This window comes from Leuciscus leuciscus, assembly GCF_965113295.1.
Source record: "Leuciscus leuciscus genome assembly, chromosome: 2".
Lineage (NCBI taxonomy): Eukaryota > Metazoa > Chordata > Actinopteri > Cypriniformes > Leuciscidae > Leuciscus > Leuciscus leuciscus.
Window position 1 is genome coordinate 13,314,655 of NC_138726.1, and position 21,439 is coordinate 13,336,093.

The window sequence follows — 21,439 nt, forward strand, 5'->3', positions numbered from 1 at the left end:
TATGGACAACGAACACAGGTGCATTTTATTGATGGCATTTTGAATGCACAGAGATACCGTGACGAGATCCTGAGGCCCACTGTTGTGCCATTCATCCACGACCATCACCTCATGTTGCAGCATGATAATGATAATGATAATTTGGGATGCTCTGGATCGGCGTGTACTACAGCGTGTTCCAGGTCCTGCCAATATCCAGCAACTTCGCACAGCCATTGAAGAGGAGTTGGACCAACATTCCACAGGCCACAATCAACAACCTGATCAACTCTGTGCGAAGGAGATGTGTTGCACTGTGTGAGGCAAATGGTGAAGACCTTCGGTCACACCACATACTGACTGGTTTTCGGACCCCCCCCAATACAGTAAAACTGCACATTTTAGAGTGGCCTTTTATTGTGGCCAGCCTAAGGCACACCTGTGTAATAATCATGCTGTCTAATCAGCATCTTGATATGCCACACCTGTGAGGTGGATGGATTATTTCGGCAAAGAAGAAGTGCTCACTTACACAGATTTAGACAGATTTGTGAACAATATTTGAGAGAAATAGGCCTTTTGTGTACATAGAGTTCAGCTCATGAAAAATGGGGGAATTTTGTTCAGTCTATAGCCTATATCTTTATGAACTTTTAGAAGTGTCAGAGTTTCAGTTGTATATTTGTCAATGGAGGGACAGAAAGCTCTCAGATTTCATCTAAAAGATGTTAATTTGTGTTTCACAGATGAACGAAAGTCTTACGGGGTTGGAACGACATGAGGGTGAGTAATTAATGACATAATTTTCCTTTTTGGGTAAACTATCCCTTTAAGTGTGTTAAGAAACTATTATGAATGTTACTCTCTTTAAGTACACTTAATATGATTTTATTATATTAACATTATATGCAAGTACAGTTTAATCCTTTTCTCTCTCTATGCATCTATAGATAACTGTTCAGTTCATTAAAAACAGCTGGAAGGGGTGTTTGGTTGATCAAAGTTGCACAGCAAAATTATTTTCTCCATTCTACTATGTTTGGACAGTTTAGCAACTTGTGTATCTCTGATAGCTGATCAAAAGTGCTTTCTTGGATTCTTTTAATCTGCCCATAGTGCTCTACTTGTTAAATTACTCAATTATCCAAATTGTAATCCTGAGTTTTGCATTGGATTCTCGAAGGAAACTTTTAGTAATTTGCGGTTTGTCTCTCTGAGTAGAGATCTATATGCCTAACAGATTCAATTGAGTTTCTTAGCATCAATCTTATAGCAGTATCAAGCATGCTTCTTTGCCTCCAGAAACAAAAAGAGATATTTCACATGAGGGTTGCAAGAAAGGAAGTTTTGGGTCATGAATTTATTATGAAAAGAGATTTACTTTTCTTGTCAGGGCACCTTAATTCCACTTCCTAAATAATTAGCTTGTTCATATCAAGGCTTCTTAAAAAACAAAACAAAAAAGGAGATAAATTGCAGGATCTGGTCCAGTTTGATTCAAGCTACAAATCTTGTTTGGGTCAATGGTGTTTACTTTTATCTTATCTTTTCTAAGTTGAGACATCTATCTCCCCTAATATCTTCACAGACTCTTCTCTCTCAGTTGAATTTGGAGGATTTTTAGTGATCAGTGGTTTTCTTTGCTAAAATAACTGCATTCTATTGAAACTTGTATGTCATGTATTAAAAAAATAATTGTAATTACACATTTGCAATGATAAAGTTGCAATTTAGTACATTTAAAATATCTTAAGTTTAACGGTAGTGTTATTTGATATTACATTTAAAGTTACTTTACGCGTGCTATAGTCACCACATCAAAAGAAGTAACAAACAAAATATTATTAAAACATAATAGTTTAAAATGCACTTTAAATTAAAACTTTTAATTGGACATTATTACATAGTGCACTTAAAAGTGTATTTAAGTGTTAACATGAAAGCGTACTCTTTAAGTGCACTTAAGTGGCCTTTTATTTCACTAATATTACATTATCTGACTGCAAGTACAGTCTTTTTAATACATTTTTAAGATTTGAAGTGTACATTACAAGTGCAAATTCAATACAGTAAGTGCACTTCTTTTTTACAAGGGCAGGACTGTGTATTGACTTAATAAGTCTGAAAAAAAATGGTCTTTAGGGAAAACATCACCATGCTGCCAACACTACGCTGTTCTGAATGAAATATAGTTGTTTTAGTCAACACCATCAGATTTTCTGTTAGAGAAATGAAAATGGAGCTGAAGTTAAGTTTAAAAACCACCCTGTAGTCGTCATTAATTCATCTGTCTACAGTGGTTGCAGTGAGCTGGTGTCAATGGAGATCGACCTGTGAGTCATGTGGTCAGTCTCTCTCTGCCCGCTGCTTCTGCAGTGTTGCTAATGTGAAGATGTGAGCCAGTCTCTTGGCACATAAAGTTCAATTTTTGTGACACTGTAGCTAGATAGTAATTAACCTCTCCTATTTCTGCCATCTTGGCTCTATTGTGTGCTAATATGTCTTCAACTCAATCTGACCTGTTCCTCTATTATATATCTGCTGCTTGGCAGCTTTTTGAGTTTGGCTCAATTCTGCAGTCTTTCAAGTGCTTTCAGTCAGTCGTCTCATTGGCTAAAATTGATTAAGTTAAATGAAAACAAGAGGGAAGCACAAAAAACACACTCTCCAGACGGCTAATAAGGAGTTGTTACCGTAAAAGTCAAAAGTTTGGAGCTTGGCGTTCCCTTTTGGACTGGTAGTGATCTTTAATCAATTTGGCTGGAAGCTAAACTGGATGGACTTGATTTTCTCAAATGGAGATTTGGCTTAGCTGTACGGTAAATGGACTCACATCTGCATTATTGAACCGTTGCCTATTTTCGGTCTGGTGCCCAGGGTGGTGCCGGGGTCCTGACCTGTTTTCAGAATATGGCCTATTTCAGAATATGGACAGAATCACGGAATAACTTGGAATGTTGCAGAATTTTGGATAAATTAATCAAAAGTAGGCCTGCACACTTAAAGGTATAGTGGAGGATTTTCTTTTTCCGGGTGGATCATCAAGACTATTGGTCCTCCTAATTGTCAATCATTCTGGTGATATGTTTACGTAAGGCCGTCGTACGTGCTCGTCCTTTCTGCGCATGCGCACTTTCAGGTGTATATGTGTGGTGAGCTATGGTTTCAGCCATTCATTGAAGCTCGCCGTTCTCACCGTTTTTTTCAAAATGTCTGAGGGTCGCAAGAGAAAAAGGGTCTATGAATTGTATGACAAGAAGAGAAAGGCCTCTGAAGAAATAAACAAGACCAGTGTTTTTGGGAGAATATTTCACACGCTGGCGTGCGCTAAAAGCTAAAAGCACAGGTTGGGCTTCCCACTGATGCCTCAGTCGCGAAGTTTCTACTCGACAGGTAAAGTTTGGCATGCTATTTGGAGAAATCCATTTAAAATTACTGCTAGTAAAAGTTAATGTAAGCTATGATTAGCGATGCTAGCCCTGGCACAAGTCACGCACCGCAGGTAGAGTGTTGCGCATGTGCATTTTTTCAAAAAGTGGAGAGGGCGGTTCTTTTCTAAAATTCGGGAAAATCCTCCACTATACCTTTAATCAAATGGTGATATTTGTGGTGATATCAAATGGACTTGTCTCTGTGAATATTAAAGTGCAAAACGACTGCTATTAAAAAAGTCTGCTGGTTGGGCGTGTCTCAGTTTGGTCTAGCTCACATACTCATGCACGTGTGACGATTGTGTTTTTTTTCATTGTCCTCCGTCTCACTACTGTATGAGGACATGAATGCATGAACTTCATCTCCAGAGTTTCTCTGAGAGTCAATTCACCAGCTTTTCACCATTTCATTTGAGAAAAATATTGTCAGATACACACTGGAACTCAAAGGTCTTCATGATAACCCACCCAAATAAAAGTTTGTTCTGACTTGAAGAAATTATGACAGAAGTATATAGTAGAATGTATTTCTCAAAGTAATAAAAACAATAGGACTTTAAAACATTATTTAAGACATATTGCACACTTTAAACAGTAAACATCTGTTGTCCCGCACCTTGTTTGCCAAAAAAAATTAAAGGAATTACATTTAACTAAATTATTTAAATTGTTAGTATTGTAGATTCATTCATTTGATTACCATCGTTTTTGATGATACATTTATAATAAATCATAAAAAATAGAATCCAGAAAAATTGTAACCGATGATGCAGAATTTTAGAAAAATCATTTTATTGGGCACAATTATTGTTAAAGTTTTAATACATTTTGGTACATTTTCATGATTTAAAATGATTAAACATGCTTTTTGATTATTAAAGTTAAATGTAACCATTAGAAAGGAATCTGGATTAAAATGGAAAACACAGAATGTGGGAAAAAATAAAACAGTGTGGAGAAAAATAAAAAATGGATTTCATAGGGCCCGAATTTTTTTTTTTTTTTTTGAAAACTAATAATATATATATTTTTTTTGGTTAAATGTAACTTTTTATTATGATTATGCATGTTTATGGATTAATAAAATTTCCAGAAAAATGTAAATGGTTAAAAAAAAAAAAAAATGATTTCATAGGGCCCTACAAATGTAAATGTTGAAGGCCTAATATTGTTGTAATATTGTTGTTCGGTTGTATACGTTTCATGATTTTAAATGATTAGACATGCTTTTTGATACTAAAATTTTACTTAACCATTAAAACGGAATACAGAAAAATCAAAACGCAAAACAGGATTTGGGGGGAAATATAACTGAATTCTGTAAAAAAAAAAAAAAAAAAAAAAAACGCACATCCCATCCCATGGTGGACAGAATGAGCTTTGCAGAACCAACGATCTCAGAGCGTGTCGACTTACACCCTAAACATGGTCCTTCTGTCTCGATTAGTAAACAACCTGAATGTGTGCACAGACAAACACATACGGCACAAACACTACATTAGCCTAATTGATGAATGTGTGCTCAAAGAGGAGTGTGTGTGTGTGTGTGTGTGTGTGTGTGTGTGTGTGTGTGTGTGTGTGTGTGTGTGTGTGTGTGTGTGTGTGCTCAATGAGGAGTGTGTGTGTGTGTGTGTGTGTTGATTTCTTTTACAAATGAGCGGTTTGGAGTGCATGCTGGGTAATGTGATAGCGTTTTATTGATGAATTCCAAACGAATTGGATCAACTAGGCATAAGCGCTCCTACAGATCCTCATCCTGATGTTTCATCACAGTGCATGATATGAGATGGCACAAAAGAACAATTTATATGAAAGAAGTAATTTGTGTTAAATTGTTTGCTACTATGAGAACTTGAGTTTCTCATAAGAAGAGATGGAATATCATTTGTCATATTATGTGTTTTTCCATCCGTTCTTGAGAGAAAGAATATTACTGCACTGTAAAAAACAATTTGTTGAGTCAACTTAAAAAACTTTGTTACCCCGCTGCCTTAAATTTTTTTGTCAACTTGACAATATATCTTTTGCTGAAGTAATTTCCCATTAGTGGAATTAACCATAATTTCCTAGTCCAGTCAACAAGTCAAGTTATGTCAACTGGAAAAATATTTTAACTTGAATTTAAAATAAAGATGACAACACATTTTGCCTTGCATTCATTTATTTAATGATAGACAACTCTTTCATTCACATTTAAGTTGAACAAGCAATTTCCTGTCAACAGATCAACTGAAATCACTTTTTTGTATTGATTTGTAAGCAAGACAAAATCACTCATCTATTTAAAGGAAAATGAGTGTACTGTACTATAAGAGAAATAAAAATTGTAGGATATGCATAGCACAAATCATGAGAAAGTTCCTAAATCAACTTTCTGCAAGAAGTACATAAAAAGACCACACCTTTTAAAGAAACATCATATGACAAATGTTAAATACTACATTTCAATTCATTAAAACAGATGTAATAAAAGCATAAAGGTCTGATTCTACATAGCATAGCTCAAATAAGACAGCAGTTTAAACACTGAATATTAACCTTGCAAATTTCCAAACACTCCTACCACAATGCAATTTATTGGTCATAAAACGAAACAAAGATAGAAGGGATAGAAGAGGAAATTGCATATTATACTGTATAGAAAATTGAGACGGGAAACATTAACATTTGTTTTCATGAGATGTGTAAACATGCATAGTTGAAGTCAGAACATGACAAACTTTAAATGTGCATGCTAAAAAGTATAGCAAAAGGCACAAAAAAGCCTAAAGCTCCTTAAAAAAAAAAAAAAAGGTCTACTTTTTGCGCAAGAGCTTGTTGCGAAGCCCATGAACACGTGATGAACAGCTGCTCCCACCAATGTTCATAACAAGTTTTTGCAGAGCTTCAAAGGTGTATTTCATTGTCTTGGGGTAGTCGATATTGACAACATAAAGAAGACCCATCAGGAGTCCAAATGCCTTGGGGACATCTGAGATGTCAGTGACAACAAGATGTTCCTCCAAAATGAGAGCGATATCAATTGTGTCTTTGGGAAGCACATCACATTGCTGCTCCTCAGTTACAATTAGAATGCCCACGTCAGTTCCTTTCACAACGTCCTCAATTTCACTGGATGGCTGAAAAGAAAAGAAAAGACAAGAAAAAAATTTAACCCATTCCACATGACAACAACAACAAGAGAGATTAACAGTTGCCAAATTGCTTTATGTTACACTTACTCTCGCATCAGCTGTTGTGTAAACAGTAGGGGTGTAACGGTTCACAAAATTCACGGTTAGGTTCGATACGATACACTTGTGTCACAGTTCGGTTTGGTACATTTTTGATACAGCAAAAAGAAAGAAATGCCAGAGAAATTTCCTTGATTTAATTTTTTTAATTTTGATTTTTTTTTACTTTGAGCAATTCTGGAGCTATAATTGACTCTTCTTAGGAGCATATAAAACAAAACAGCTCCTTGGAAAATATATTGTAGTACTTATAAACAAAGGTTTATTTTAGTTCAGAATGATTAACATTTGAGGGCAGCAATTGTATTCATAATGTCAAAATAAAACCGACGTAATGTTACTTGAAGGCATTATAGCCTACTATTCCTGCCAAACTTCCATGGTTACAGTGAGTGTTACTACAGTAAATCCATGGTGAATGTTGCTGATCTGTGGACACTGGATAGTTCATTCATGGCACAATGTTTCTTCCTGGTTTCCACGTCAGCACTGTTTGATCCGTTAATAACGGAGAAATGTGAATTTTTCTCACTAGATATCGCAGCGATGTTATTACTTCTGTAGCGAATTAAAATGATTTCTTTACTGGATATCTTATTAGCGCTGTGTAGTAACAGTGTCGCTTGATCAAGATCGGCTCGCGCTGCTTTGGTCCAAACTGATAAACGGTCCGTCAACAACACAATAACGAGCAGTTTCGTTCTGCTTGCATTACGTTTGCCATTTGATGTCGGACAATGTTGTGGTCGCGCCGGCGGATTATGAGTGCGCTAACCACGCGCAACGCTTCTACATTTGAAATAACGAAATTACAAATGTATTTTGAAATGTCAAAATCCCGCCCGAATGAATGATCTGCTTATGTCATTTTTCCTTTTTTATTCAAAATATTCATGAATGTGTTAGATATGGCATGAAATATCTGATATTACGATTGTCAAATATGCAAGTGGATGTGTTTTGTTGTTCAAACACCTTTATAACGATCGTGTTAGATATGCGCACCGTATTGTATCTTATTAAAATACGTACATTATTAGGAATTTACCACCTTTAGCTCAATTTGAGATTATTTTTTTGTCCTTTTGCATGCAGTTTGCGAAGTGACAAAATGAATCAAAGCACAACTAGTCCACACTTGTATTTTCTCAGTTTCTGAATTTGATGTTATCGGAGGCTAAATGCAAACAATTTATCTACACTTGACTTTTGAGACTTATTTCATGCAACGTGATAATATAATTGCACTTTCATTTTCTCTATTTGAAAGTTTTTAATGCTGTTATTTGATGTTAAGTTTTTAAAATGTGATGTTAATAAAATGCATTTTAACAGTTAAACTTAAAGCCTAGTTTATTAACATTTTGTTGGGGTGATTGGGGACAGGTGGGGCTCGGAACCCTTCCCTACCTCCGAAGTGGGGAATGGCAGAAAAAGTTTGAGAAACACTGGGTTAAAGGATTAGTTCCCCCAAAAAATAAAAATGTAAATACTTTAACCACAATTGTTCGTCTTTTTCCACAATTGCTGGTCTGCGATGTGCCGGGCATGACGTCATCACGTTGGAAAGGTCACAGGTGACATTAAACATTCATTAAACATTAAACATACACGAAAGGACCTTTTTAAACAAACTGACACAGACATAAATATGTCATTCGACATATAATAAAATTTGAACGATCCTCCTTCTCCACGCTAGTAAACAATGGGGCGGTACTTACACGACCTTACCAACATGATGACGAGTATACAAACAAACATGTTTCTTTGAACTTGATTTGAATCGGTTCAGTCGATTATCCCTGCTGTTTAAAACGTGAATCAAGATTCGTTTAACATCAACCGACTTGAATGACATTCGGTTGCGAATGAATCGTTACATCCCTAACAGTAGTATTAAAATAAATTTCTGTATTAGAGACAATTTTCAAAGAGCACAATTAATCTCATATGCAAGTATTGTCTGTCTTTAAACACACCTCACAAGACTTCAAAAAACTGGAGGAGTTCTCACGAAGGAAGTGGGGCAAGCCAAGCAGGACAGCAGTTCGCTTGTTCTGGTTTGAGTCCTGAAATGTCAGTATGCACACAACACACAAGTACTTACACACAAGAAATATATTTATATGTTGTTTTATGTGGGTTCTAACAAAACATTTCACAAAACCCTTATTGGTTTACAAGGAATACTTACATCAGCATCAAGCCATTGGAGGATTTTATGAAGCTGTACACTGTCATGGTCCATGTTTTTGTACAGCTCCAAAAACCTGGGGAGAAGTTCATCTAAGCCCTCATAGAATGAACTCATAAGGTCAGCAGACAAGAGACGGCTAAATTCAGCAACAATCTAAAAGCATAACATTAAAAAAAGACCATGTGACTCAAATTAATATTATATTATTCATTACTGATTATTATACAATTATAGTAGTTTAATTAACTGTCTTCTTAAGCAATATTACATGATTTGGGAGAGACAGACCAAAAAGATGCAAAGGGAGTTACATACTCCGTTTCTCATTCAAAACCAACCATATCACATCCAGTGATTAATGATAGATATATATACAGGTCCTTCTCAAAAAATTAGCATATCGTGATAAAGTTCATTATTTTCCATAATGCAATGATAAAAATTAATCTTTCAATTAGTTGATTCAGATGATTAGGTTAATAGCTCGTTTAGAGAACCTTTTCATGATATGCTAAGTTTTTGAGACAGGAATTTTGGGTTTTCATGAGCTGTATGCCAAAATCATCAGTATTAAAACAATAAAAGACCTGAAATATTTCAGTTGGTGTGCAATGAATCTAAAATATATAAAAGTTAAATTTTTATCATTACATTATGGAAAATAATGAACTTTATCACGATATGCTAATTTTGAGAAGGACCTGTATAAGTGCTGTTAAGATGAACGCATGCATCCAATTTCTTTGTTTAACACATTAAAAAATTTAATGCAATTAATGCAGCATGAACAATTGAATTCTTAATATCGAAAGCGTTTAGTGTTTGAAAATGCCAAAAAAATACCTGTCTTTCTGTGAATAACGCTGGCCATCTGGATTGAACATCACTCACAAGTGGCTCTTTATCAATGATCTCTTTTCTCCTTAGAGCATATGTGCTTGCCATGGCAGCATCAATGAATTTATTATTAGGGTTCTTCTTTTTAACTTCTATCAGCAGAGCTCTCCTTTCTTCTTCGAGGGAGCTGGTGGTTTCGCCTTCTGGCATATCAGGCAAAAAATTGGTTTCAGACCGCCTCGGCTTCTTAAGGCGTCTTTTACCTGTGCCATCTGTGGAGACTGACAGTGCTGGACATCCTGCTACACGCAACTTCTGTCTGAAGTTTCCCATTTTAAAACTCAAACTGAACTTCCAGCAGTACCAGCCACACGAAGACCCTGGCTCTTTTAAGCACGGATGTTTTTCAACCAAGGCTTTGGCAACGCTTTCAATTTGTTCCCGTAATGGGTATGGATTAAAGTTGAACATAACTTCTGCAAGTTTGTTTAGGATTTCAGTTTTAAGTTCCTTTGTAACATCCAAAAGGGAACCATCTTTTGTGTGTGCATCATTTGATCGCCGGAGCTTCAGTTCCGCATCATATGAAAAACTTGGAATGATGAAGGGCTCAGGCCAGCCCTTTGATTGACTGGGTGTACCCGACACCAATGATGATGCAGATGTGCTGGGGGTGTCATGGTTACTGCGGTCATTAAACTGTTCATTTGGTGGTGTCTTCTGGATGATCTTCAGTGTCGCTCTCTCCTTTGGTAAATCTGTTAGTCTTGTCAGATTGACTAAATCATTCTGAAAATCTGGATCTTCATATTGTAACACAAACTCCCCATCCAGATTAAGTTTAGACCTCAAAATCAACTTCAGATCTTCAACGTTTTCTGGCAGCTCATCAATCACCACCTTCCTGATGTCATCTGGTGACAACACAACCCTGAGCAACATCCTAAATGTAAAACACAGAAGGGAAAGAACCGATTATCAAAATACAAGTAGCAATACGCAGCTGGTTATAGGGATCTCCCAGTCACGTGACCCCTAGCCGCGTGTCAGCCATTTTGACGGAATACTTCAGCGCACTACATACATGAGAATGCGGATTATCACGTTTTATGGCTGCGAATTGATTAAAATAATGAATAATGGTCACTGTATTAATTATCTTGAGCCTGCTGAAATGTTCCTATAAATATATTTTCTTTCCAACTGTGCAATCTGAATAAAAAATAGGCTAAATATATTTATCCACTAAACTTAAATTTAAGACCGTGGATGAAAATCTGGCTGTTTTCAAGACGTTTCAGAATTTAAGACATTTTAAGACTTTAAGACCCCGCGGGAACCCTGTAATTACTACACAGTGTGTGCCTGCTGTGAGCTGATATATCACAAAATTACTTAGTGTACCTTTAATGAAGTAAAAAGTCTTTTGGAGAGAGCAGAAGTCGTTCAGCGGAGAGTTAGCTGGGCAGTTCAAAAGACTCGAGACGCTCAATGAACAATACCTTACTAGCATATTAAAAAACAACAACATTATACTGTTCCAAAAGGTAATAATAATTAAAATTACTGAGTTTACCTTTAAAGAAGTAAAAAGTCTTTTGGAGAGAGCAGAAGTCGTTCAGCGGAGAGTTAGCTGGGCAGTTCAAAAGACACAAGATGCTCCAAGTCCACAGCTGAAAATGTTCAATGAACAATACCTTACTAACATATTAAAAAAACAACAACATTATACGGTTCCAAAAGTTAATAATAATTAAAATTACTGAGTTTACCTTTAAAGAAGTAAAAAGTCTTTTGGAGAGAGCAGAAGTCGTTCAGCGGAGAGTTAGCTGGGCAGTTCAAAAGACACGAGACGCTCAATGAACAATACCTTACTAGCATATTAAAAAACAACAACATTATACTGTTCCAAAAGTTTATAAAAATTATAATTACTGAGTGTACCTTTAAAGAAGTAAAAAGTCTTTTGGAGAGAGCAGAAGTCGTTCAGCGGAGAGTTAGCTGGGCAGTTCAAAAGACACAAGATGCTCCAAGTCCACAGCTGAAAATGTTCAATGAACAATACCTTACTAACATATTAAAAAAACAACAACATTATACTGTTCCAAAAGTTTATAAAAATTATAATTACTGAGTGTACCTTTAAAGAAGTAAAAAGTCTTTTGGAGAGAGCAGAAGTCGTTCAGCGGAGAGTTAGCTGGGCAGTTCAAAAGACACGAGACGCTCCAAGTCCACAGCTGAAAATGTTCAATGAACAATACCTTACTAACATATTAAAAAACAACAACATTATACTGTTCCAAAAGTTAATAATAATTACTGAGTGTACCTTTAATGAAGTAAAAATATTTTTGGTGTAAGAAGAAGCCGTCTTTGGATGGTGTAGGAATACAGTGGGTAATAGTGGTTTAGTTCCTCAGGTTGTAGCAGTAGGAGATCAGCAGACAGTTGTCTAAACAGTTCAAAAGATCCAAGATGTTCCAAGTACTCAGCTGAAAAAGGTTCAACAACGAACAATGCCTTGTTAGCCACTATGAGCAGTTTGACAATTTTCCCAAAATCAGGAAGCCCACTTGTGCTTCCAACGGAGACGAACATTCCCTCTGAATATGTTGTTCCATGCAGAGAAAGTGTTGTTGCCAGGGAAACAGATGCAACATCTTCATACTTCCTGTTAATGGCCTGCTTTAGGCCATGGTCCAATATAGCAGGAGAAACAACAGAAACACTCTGTACTTCAAGTTCTGGCTTGAAAAGGCTGGGCATATCAAGACAGTAGCCAAACATAAGTTGGTGCTTTGTGGCTAAAGTGAGTAAAATGTTTTTAAAATTGTTGACATCGCGGACAACTTTTTAAAAAAAGCTATGTTTTCCCTCGAAGCGGATTGTCCAGAAGTTCAATAAAGGTCCGAAACAATGGATTAGTTTAGGATAATGTTCCACAAAATGGTGTTTAGGTTTCAACTTGAAGTTAGGAAAAACCTCCAGCAACAACAGCCTGTGGTCAGAAATTTTTGACTCCAAAAAGCACACAGATTCTTCAGTAAACGTAGGTGAAGACAGAAGTTCAACAATCACTTTTAACTCCAAAATGATACCCCAGGTTTTGTCATGTTCAGGAACCAAATGACCAATCATGAAAGGAAGTAGTCTCAATAGTGTCCAATTTTCATGTCCATTTCCTCCAATTGTCCGTTTAGCTTTGAACGTTATTGGTATTTTCTGAGGTCGATTAGTCTTATCAGAAAACTTATAAGGAAAGTTTTGGATGACACTATTCAAATCATTAAGTGTGAAAAAGCCTCTTTCAATCAAATCTGACAGACACAAACAGAGTTCTGCTGGAACAATTCCTTCAAAAAGATCATGTAGAACATCAGGTGGAAAACCTGTTGATGAATGAAAATGTTCTAGTCTATTCAAAACACAGCTGGCCTTTACACCCTCAACACTTTTTAGTGTTTCATCGCTACTGAGACACGAAACATGGCCATCATGGGAAAGTTTAGTTCTGAGTGGGAATGATCCACTCCTAACTGGTACAGTTTGAAAGTCCTTTCGACTCGCAAGACAAAACCTACAACATTTGTCAACAGAGAAGGATTCTTGGAAACCTGCTAGTGAGTGGGCAGCTAGATTATCTGCAGATACAAAAGCAACTGTACCCTGAACATGTGCCCCTAGTCTTTTGATGTACAAACCTTGATTTTCAAGATGTTTAAGGTCTCTAAGAAGTGGTTCTAGAACAGCAGCATATCCATAGGTTTTCAAGTCATTGCTGTAACATAACAGTGCAAGATTAATAGATGATAAAGATGATCTATACCGAAGTGGTAGATTAGCCAGAACCCAATAGACGGCACAAATCTTGTGCTTTTTCCTTGAAGTGCCTAAAGGGTTACAAACTTCAAAGTCATCAATATACAACCCTATCGCAATACGTAACTCTTCTGTTGAGAAAAACAGATTTTCCCTGAAATACTGTCCATCAAGAAAACTTTCATACACCCCAGAGTTTAACCCAGAAACCTTCTCAGGTAAAACTTTGTCAAGGACATCATCTCTATTTAACAACTCATTCAGTACAGGTAAAATCGGGACATAAACCTTTTTTCTACCCTTATCTAAATCTAAAATGTACTCAATAGGTTCAATAACCTTAAAGTTTTCCTTGAAAAAAGAAGACCTCTTGTGGTCAGTGCCTAATGGACCAGTCCTTGACAAGAAAGAAAGAGGGACAGTTTTGTCTAATGTTTCTGTTATCAGTGTTGATGTTTCTAGATTAACATTGTGTTGCAGCAGAATTTGTTCTATTAATTTCTTGCTTAGTTCTCCTGTGAGGACACTAACCTCATAAAACCCATCTATTATTTCTTGAGTGGCTGACTTTGAAACATGCAATAGTGTTTGCATTCGCAAAAAAAGGGATGCCAGTTTTCGCTGCAGATACACCTCATTATTGGCATCATCATGTTCTTCAACATCAGAAATGGACTCATCCAATTCAACCACAGATGCACTACCTGGATTGTCTTCATCCAAATTAGAATAATTCTCACAAAACAATTCTGGTCGAAAGTCCTTTACGCTACCTGAACTGTGAAAACGACTATGATGTGCTGTAAATGTGGAGTACACGTTAGAACGGAATGAACACTGCCGATAAGGGCATTTCACAGTTTCCTTATTTTTTAGATGGCAGCGTAAATGTGCCAAATACTGGCGAAGGTGGCAGGGTTCTGAAAAACCACATAAGTCACAGAGTATGTGAACAGTTAGGGGTTCTGATGAATTTTGTGATGGCCCATGCTGCCTCAAATGCCTTTTCAGGTCAATTTGTCTTTTGAACGTACAAACACAATCATTATACAAACATGGTAAGGGACAAAACCTGCTGTAGTGTCCGTGCTTTAGTGTATAATGCCTTGTTATTGTGCGTTGATTCGATGAACTATATGAGCAAAGCTTGCATTTCCATTTCATTGAAACTGTCACAATCCAGGGAAGGGGGGGACCATTTCCTGAAAATAAACAAACATCAATTAATTTTTATGTATATTAAGTAGTGTACATCTTTTCAATCCGTTTAGTCGTTTGCAACAATTTGTCATATCTACTCCCTAATCAAGACATAGCAGTTCAGGCAATCACACATGGAACATTTTAAAAGAAAAGTATTAAATATCACAGAGAGGACAATATTTAAATATTGCTGCAAGCAGCATTTAACATGCCTTTAGTATTTAAATGTGTTTGGGTACATTTGGCCACATTCATTTTCTAAATAACCCTGTTATAGCTATCTATGGTAAAGTTCAACGTTTGATAATTATTGCTCTAGAAAGTTCAGAGAATTACACTGCAGTAACGTTATTTTTTTAGGTTGGGCTAAAAATCTAGGACTAGGTCACAAAAGTAGAATTTTTAAATAAAAGAAAAATTTGATTGACAGCAGTGCTTATATTAAACACCGAACATTTAACTACGTAAATTAAAAAGATGGATGTTATGGTTTAGGCCTAACGTTACTCATGTTGTAGTTAAAAAAAAAAAAAAATTTATTTCCCCTAATGTTACATTAAAATGAATGCTTAGTTTGTGGTTCATCGTTATCTTAATGAAAATACTGTGATAAAACGACAAACTCACGTATATTAAACGAAGAAATACTAGTTTTATTAAAAGTTATCTTGCGCATCCCATCGTCCTGTCAGTCACTGTTAACGTTAAACCCTAAACCTCACTCAGCCCTGATAAAATACATACCGCGGCTTTGTGAGAAACCATTCGCGGCCCATTCTTTGGAAAAGCCTTCCGGTGCTCAGTTCGCACCTGCTATCGAATATTAATTAATCAAACTCTAAATACAATATTAGTCCAAAAACAGGCTAATTTAATACATTTTAAATACTACTATGATCAACAATTTCATCCGAAATCTAACTTATATGCTTCGGCGCCATTTTACGAATTGCTTACATTACGGATAGCATCGTGCAAAACTGTAACCAATCCATTAATTAGGATTAAAATTCGAACTGATTCAGTTTAGTATCGTAATTATTAAACTATCATAAATTAAATTCTACTCAACTAAGATAATAGGGATATCTGCTCAATCACCAACGAGGGCGGGAAACAAACAAGACAGACCCAATGTCAGTCCACATCTGCTGTTTATGCCAAATAGTAAAAATTAATACAATAAAATTCAATATTAGTTAAGGAGTTGAGAAATATTGCATTTTAACCACCATCATTAACGTAACTAGCTTATACAGGCGCCATTTCGAATATCTTACCGGCTCATGGAAAATCGGCAATCAATCCATTAATTAGTAATGAAATTCGACCAGATTAGTTTAGTATCATAGTTATTAAATTATTAATTGAACTCACCTTATTATATGCAGAGACGATGGTTGTTTGATGATGCTGAATGAAATACTCCTGCTGCTGTAACTGCTTGAGTTTCCACCTGCTTTAGTCCTGCTTACTTAGATCTCGCGATATTACACAGAGCAAAGCCCGCGAAAATCTATACTGAAAACAAAAGGATCCTTGTGGTATGTTGAAATGTATTAAATTAACCATCTTATTATTTTTTTACATGGTGGTATTAAAATTCAATGAAAACTACAAATTCTTAAATTAACATTTAAATATATGCACCTTTATATGTATATAATTACATATCACTTTATGAATTGCTTTAAGTAGATTTTAACTGATAATGACAAGTGAGTTGTGCTTGATGTTAGAGCAGTAAAATGTACTTAGAATTTACTCTTGCAAATTGTTAAGAGAATTTTATTAAGAAAATATATTAGTTATTTTGTTGGTGTATGTGCAATTGTATCAACATGCATTTTCTAGTTGAAACAACTAGTTATACTAGTTAATTCAACTTTCAGCTTAGTTGTGGACAATTAAACTTAAATTTTCTTGTTGTCTGGACAATTTCTAAAAATTAAGTTGTGTCTACAAAAAAAAAAAAGTTGAAATGGCAATTATTTTTTACAGTGTGTAATGTTACATCAGCTGAGATCTGCCTTATAAATCGTAACTAGGATAACTGCCTCCAGCTCGCTCGCTCCACTTTTCCGCCGACCAGGTATGGTGCTCATTCTGGAGTCATTCTGTGCATTAGAACAGTTTTTGGCTGGTAAAATCATCTCTAAATCATCTAGACACCCTGTGGTCTCTAATGTCCAGTAACTTTCCTGCACAAGCACTAACTGATTTCCTCAAGTACAGTTTTCAAAACAACAAGATCTCAAAACGCTAAACTATCGTATTCATTTTTCTGGTCAGTCTGGAATAAAAATGGTTGTATTTGTGAGGATCATGTTTGAATACAATATTCCTTGTTATTTATTTGTTTATTACTTTCTGAGAGGTTTGTGGTTCATGTTTAAAAGGGTTGATATTACATTGAGATAATCACTAGCAAATGAATTTCAAAGTTATGGTCACACGGCCAGTTGTGCGAATGGACAGTGTAGATAAAGATGAACCTCTGTGAGTTTCTGTCAAAAATACATTCACTATTTTTTCACCAAAAAAATATTTTTGCTTCAGAAGAATTAATTATAAAGAAATGGTCCACTCGGTAAAGGTAAAGGTCTCATTAATCTAACTGTAATTAAAGTCAACCTTATCATGTATAGAGAAGCATTCAGTCTGATAGAGAGTGAAAGATCGAGCACTGCAACAAACAACAACAACCCATGTACTTTATCTGTACCGTGACTTTAAAAATCTAATAGTCTTCTTTTGAACATCTCTTTGTACGTCTAACAACTACCTTGGTTATTCTAACCAAGACTCACCTTAGACTGGAAGAGACTGTCTCCCTGACATATAGGGGCTGTTTACACCTGGCCACTTCATGCGTTTTCTCATATCGGATAGCTATCTGACTTATCAAAACGATTCCAGCTGGTCACATAAATGTGTTTTTGCGAAACGGATTTAAATCCGATCTTCAATTCTCGCGCTATATGCAGATTTAATGGAGTGCGCATCACCGAAAGCAAAGATATGAGCTGCATTTTATTGATCATCAGCTAAAATTTCAAAATCAAAGACCGCAATAAGAGAGAGCGGCAACAGCCCTGGTAAGATCATTTCGTTTCGGAGGGCATTTAAACCTGGTCTTTTCACGATCAGATAGCTATCCGATCTGAGAAAATGCATGAAGTGGCCAGGTGTAAACAGCCCCATAAAGTCAAGAAATACAGTACGTTTTGTTTTTAGAGGCAGGTTTATATGAAATTGTAGGCTTATTTTTTTCCCCCCTGATAAATGAAAATATAATATTATGCCGAAATACTTTAGCATTTCTTTTCAAGAATTTTTATTTTTAATAAGGATATATCAGGACTGTTGTATCACTTTGACATGCTTTACTTTATGCACCCAAAAATATTAAAATAATTATAATAAAGAGTCATTCAATAAAGTATTATTCATGGTCACTATGAGCTGAATTTTTAATGTGTTTGAATAAATTAATTGGGAAAAAGTGTCCCTACTACATGATTTCAGTTAAGTCATGTCAACTCTCGGGATAGTTTATAAAACATTTGTAAATGGAATGTACATAGGTTTGGTCTTGGAGGACTAGATCTGATACGCTGCTGCTGCTGCTGCTGAACAAGTGTGACTTGCTTCTGCTAAATGCTCAGAAAATGAAATTGTATACATATTGTGAATGAATGTAAACATGCTGCTGCTGCTAGAGCGAGGGATGCAGATCTAGCCAGGTGGTGCTGGGGAGGTGGAGGACTAGAAAAAGAAGTTGCATAGTGCTAGAGTTAATGTTTTTGTTTAGATGCAATGTGGTTATAGGGAAGTAGTAATGGATACGTGAAATTGATTGGTTACATCAGAGTTACAGCGAATAGAGTTCATGGCTGAACTGTTCATATATCTGAGATTTGACGGCACTACCGCTTGACAAATCCATAATTAGTTCCTCCTCACTGTAGCAGCCTTGTAAACATGACCGTTTCCAGATAAACTGTGTACGCCTGACTTCAGCCAATCAGATTAGAGCTTGCCAGATCATGAGGCTGAGATTAGTAAAAAAAAAAAAGTCAGTGAGAGAGGTGAAGAATGTGACATCATAGCTTTTGAAAAACACGAAGTAAACAGCAGAGCTAAAGTAATCTAAAGTTTAATCTTCCTCATGAATATGCATGCATATAATTAAGGTAACGCTGTCACCTTCAATGCAGTATGCAAATGAGTCCGTTATTGATTTGATTTTTACTTGTTCCTGTCAGCTATATGCGTTTATGTGACAGGTGTTGATGACCGTATGCAAATGTTGGGAATTTTCCTGTGAGATTACAGTCTCCACTCCTCATGAAACACTTCTCGCTTCGTTTTGCTTCATAAACGTGACAAGATGTATTTGCACGTTATCTACAGGCTGTGCAAGCGTTTACATCCTACTTCAGCGTTCAAATGATTTCTTTGAGCAGCCGTGCAAAAAATAACACACCCTCTCTCTCTCTCTCTCTTTCTCTCTAGTACTCCAAAAGGAGACAGAATATATTCTAGCAGAGATATACGTGTAAATATTATAGTCTTTCTCTTCTTGGAAATATAAATATTGATGACATCATTTCCTGTGTATCCTGAGGCGTATATTGATTTTTGTCCAATAAAAGTCTGTAGGATGATACTGACCCTTCATCAGAGTAGAAGTAGGAGCAGATCATGGGTTGTCAAGATACAAGTGTATTAATTACTGAACACTGCATAGTATGCACAATATGCCTACTATTTAACACAAATAAAATATTGCAATAAGACAAAGTTAGTGGTACATTCTTTTGAGAACAAGAAGTGCTCTTAATTGTATTGAATGTGCACTCTTAACCGTAAATTAAAAGGTATTTAAGTGTATTTAAAGCGACTAAACTTTCATGACAATGTTTCTTAACACACTGCTGATGTGATTTGAGCTTTGTACTTCCTATAAGACATCACATGATCTTCAAACAGGAAGTGTTTGAGCAATAAATCAATGATATAATCACACACACAATCTCTCAGATTATGTACACATCCTCAGGCCACAAACAACACAAGCTTGAAGAATAGAAGATAATCTAATGATCCACCTCACATTAGTGCTGCACGATTAATCGTATCGCAATCGCGATGTCAAGCCTACGCGATTATATGACGCAAAATGCTGCGATTTTATATTAAATAAACAAATTAGCGCCGTTAACGCACTTATTAATAATGTTTTTAAACCATTCATGCGCGATAAGACATAAAAGAACGAGCTGCCTGTGAATGTCCTCCTGACACACACACACACACACACACACACACACACAGATAGACGCGCGCCAGTATCAAGTTCTCTTTCGCGGTAGAACGAACAACACACATGTATGCCAAACTGAACGCGCTGCCTGTGAATGCCCTGACTAGACAGAAAGACTCGCGCTAATATCGTGCGTGCGCACAATACAGCATGACAGAATACAGTTCTCTTTCGAGCTTGAACGAACAAGAACACACACAATTATGCCAAAATGTCTTTTTGTCGAGTGTCTTCATAACATAAGAGTAGTCTTATGATGAACATGAAGAGTTGTGATGACTCGTGAAAGAATGAGGCGCGTGTGAGATCTGCGTCTCTGACAGCGGCTGGTCTTAAAGGGACAGTACACAGTAGCCACTAATTATATCCGTCGCTAAAGTTATTCTTTTTTATTTTTCTATATATTTTATTTTTCTTTACCCCTGACATGTATGGTTATATGTACTCTTGTATGTAAATTATGTTTTGTTCTTGTTAAAATGCAATAATAATAAAAAAAATCTGTCCTAAAGTTAATCAAAGAACAAAGGGAACAGAGAAAAACACTCACTGCTCTTGACTAAAGAACTTTTTTCTTTAGGCTGATTATCACTAATCTGTGTGTGCATTTATTTTCCTTGAGAACCAAGCAAGAACCAACCATTTTTTTATTATATCGCATATCGCAATCGTAATCGCAATATTGACCTCAATTATCGCAATATGACATTTTCCCCAAATCGTGCAGCCCTACCTCACATTTAACCACCTCTCATGGCTGAACTAGTTAATATAGTCATTGTTAATACTGTTAAATCATAATACATTAATAAAGGATCTGATTGCCAAACTTTCTCTCATTTTATGTTATCTTTATTAAAAAAATTCTCTGCAATCTGATTGGATGATCTGTGTTCACCTGACACACATTAGTTTATCTGATCATGTTTTATATCCCAAAATTACATAGAAATTTCTTAGATAATAACATGCTTTAAATGTCCTCCATGAAAATGATTTCATTAGTCTGGTTAATGGTCTCTCAAATCCCATGTAAAGCTGATATTTTCTACTGTACACACTAGTAATAAACTGTCTAATTAGGTTTGTTTTGCTGTATTTTTTTCAATTATTACCGTATTCGTACAATGTATTTTTGACAGGGTGTAATGGACCCCAAACTGAAAAATAATAATTATATTTGATATGTCACATTGCTTAAAAGGAAATGCTGTGATTAAACAGAGGGTTTAAGTGTAAAAGGGTTTAAGTGTAAAATACCAAACTTGTCCTTTAATGTCACTTGGTATGAATTATGAGTTGTTTTCCTCATGGGGACCAAAACATGTCCCCACAATGGCAAACATTTCTGGTATTGCCATCTTTGTTGGAACATTTTGTTATTATGTCCCCACAAGGACAAGGATTT

General features: G+C 35.9%; 2 protein-coding genes across 13 annotated transcripts in view; one reads left to right on the top strand and one right to left on the bottom strand.

Moving 5' to 3' along the window:
• LOC309484925 (adhesion G protein-coupled receptor L3) overlaps positions 1 to 21,439 on the top strand; it is a 326,392-nt gene that overhangs the window by 51,832 nt on the left and 253,121 nt on the right. For 10 of the 11 annotated variants that reach the window (XM_082151409.1, XM_082151416.1, XM_082151415.1 and 7 more), the window contains exon 2: positions 726 to 762. The exons of the other annotated variant lie outside the window; for it this stretch is intronic. The gene's annotated coding sequence lies outside the window, so the exon portion shown is untranslated. The remainder of the gene's footprint in view (positions 1 to 725; positions 763 to 21,439) is intronic. 11 annotated transcript variants of the gene reach the window in all.
• LOC309485566 (sterile alpha motif domain-containing protein 3-like) lies at positions 5,351 to 12,156 on the bottom strand. Of its 2 annotated transcripts, XM_082152490.1 has the most exons (10): positions 12,010 to 12,156; positions 11,821 to 11,917; positions 11,625 to 11,721; positions 11,453 to 11,509; positions 11,257 to 11,353; positions 11,085 to 11,141; positions 9,687 to 10,623; positions 8,841 to 8,996; positions 8,626 to 8,715; positions 5,351 to 6,529 (listed from the first exon to the last, which is right to left on the bottom strand). In XM_082152490.1, exons 7-10 carry the CDS (start codon positions 10,620 to 10,622, stop codon positions 6,206 to 6,208), a joined length of 1,506 nt encoding a protein of 501 aa, XP_082008616.1. In that variant the 5' UTR covers position 10,623; positions 11,085 to 11,141; positions 11,257 to 11,353; positions 11,453 to 11,509; positions 11,625 to 11,721; positions 11,821 to 11,917; positions 12,010 to 12,156; the 3' UTR covers positions 5,351 to 6,205. The 2 variants fall into 2 exon arrangements, with proteins under 2 accessions (XP_082008616.1, XP_082008617.1); XM_082152491.1 differs by lacking the exons at positions 11,625 to 11,721; positions 11,821 to 11,917; positions 12,010 to 12,156 and having other exon boundaries at positions 11,453 to 11,538.

What these genes read in the sequence shown, in the direction of transcription:
- LOC309485566 (XM_082152490.1), bottom strand. Translation starts at nt 10,622, where the DNA reads ATGTTGCTCAGGGTTGTGTTGTCACCAGATGACATCAGGAAGGTGGTG. An exon ending in CGTTATTCACAGAAAGACAG is followed by an intron (nt 8,997 to 9,686) that starts GTATTTTTTTGG and finishes TTATGCTTTTAG; the next exon opens with ATTGTTGCTGAATTTAGCCG. An exon ending in GTTTTTTGAAGTCTTGTGAG is followed by an intron (nt 6,530 to 8,625) that starts GTGTGTTTAAAG and finishes TTTTCTTTTCAG; the next exon opens with CCATCCAGTGAAATTGAGGA.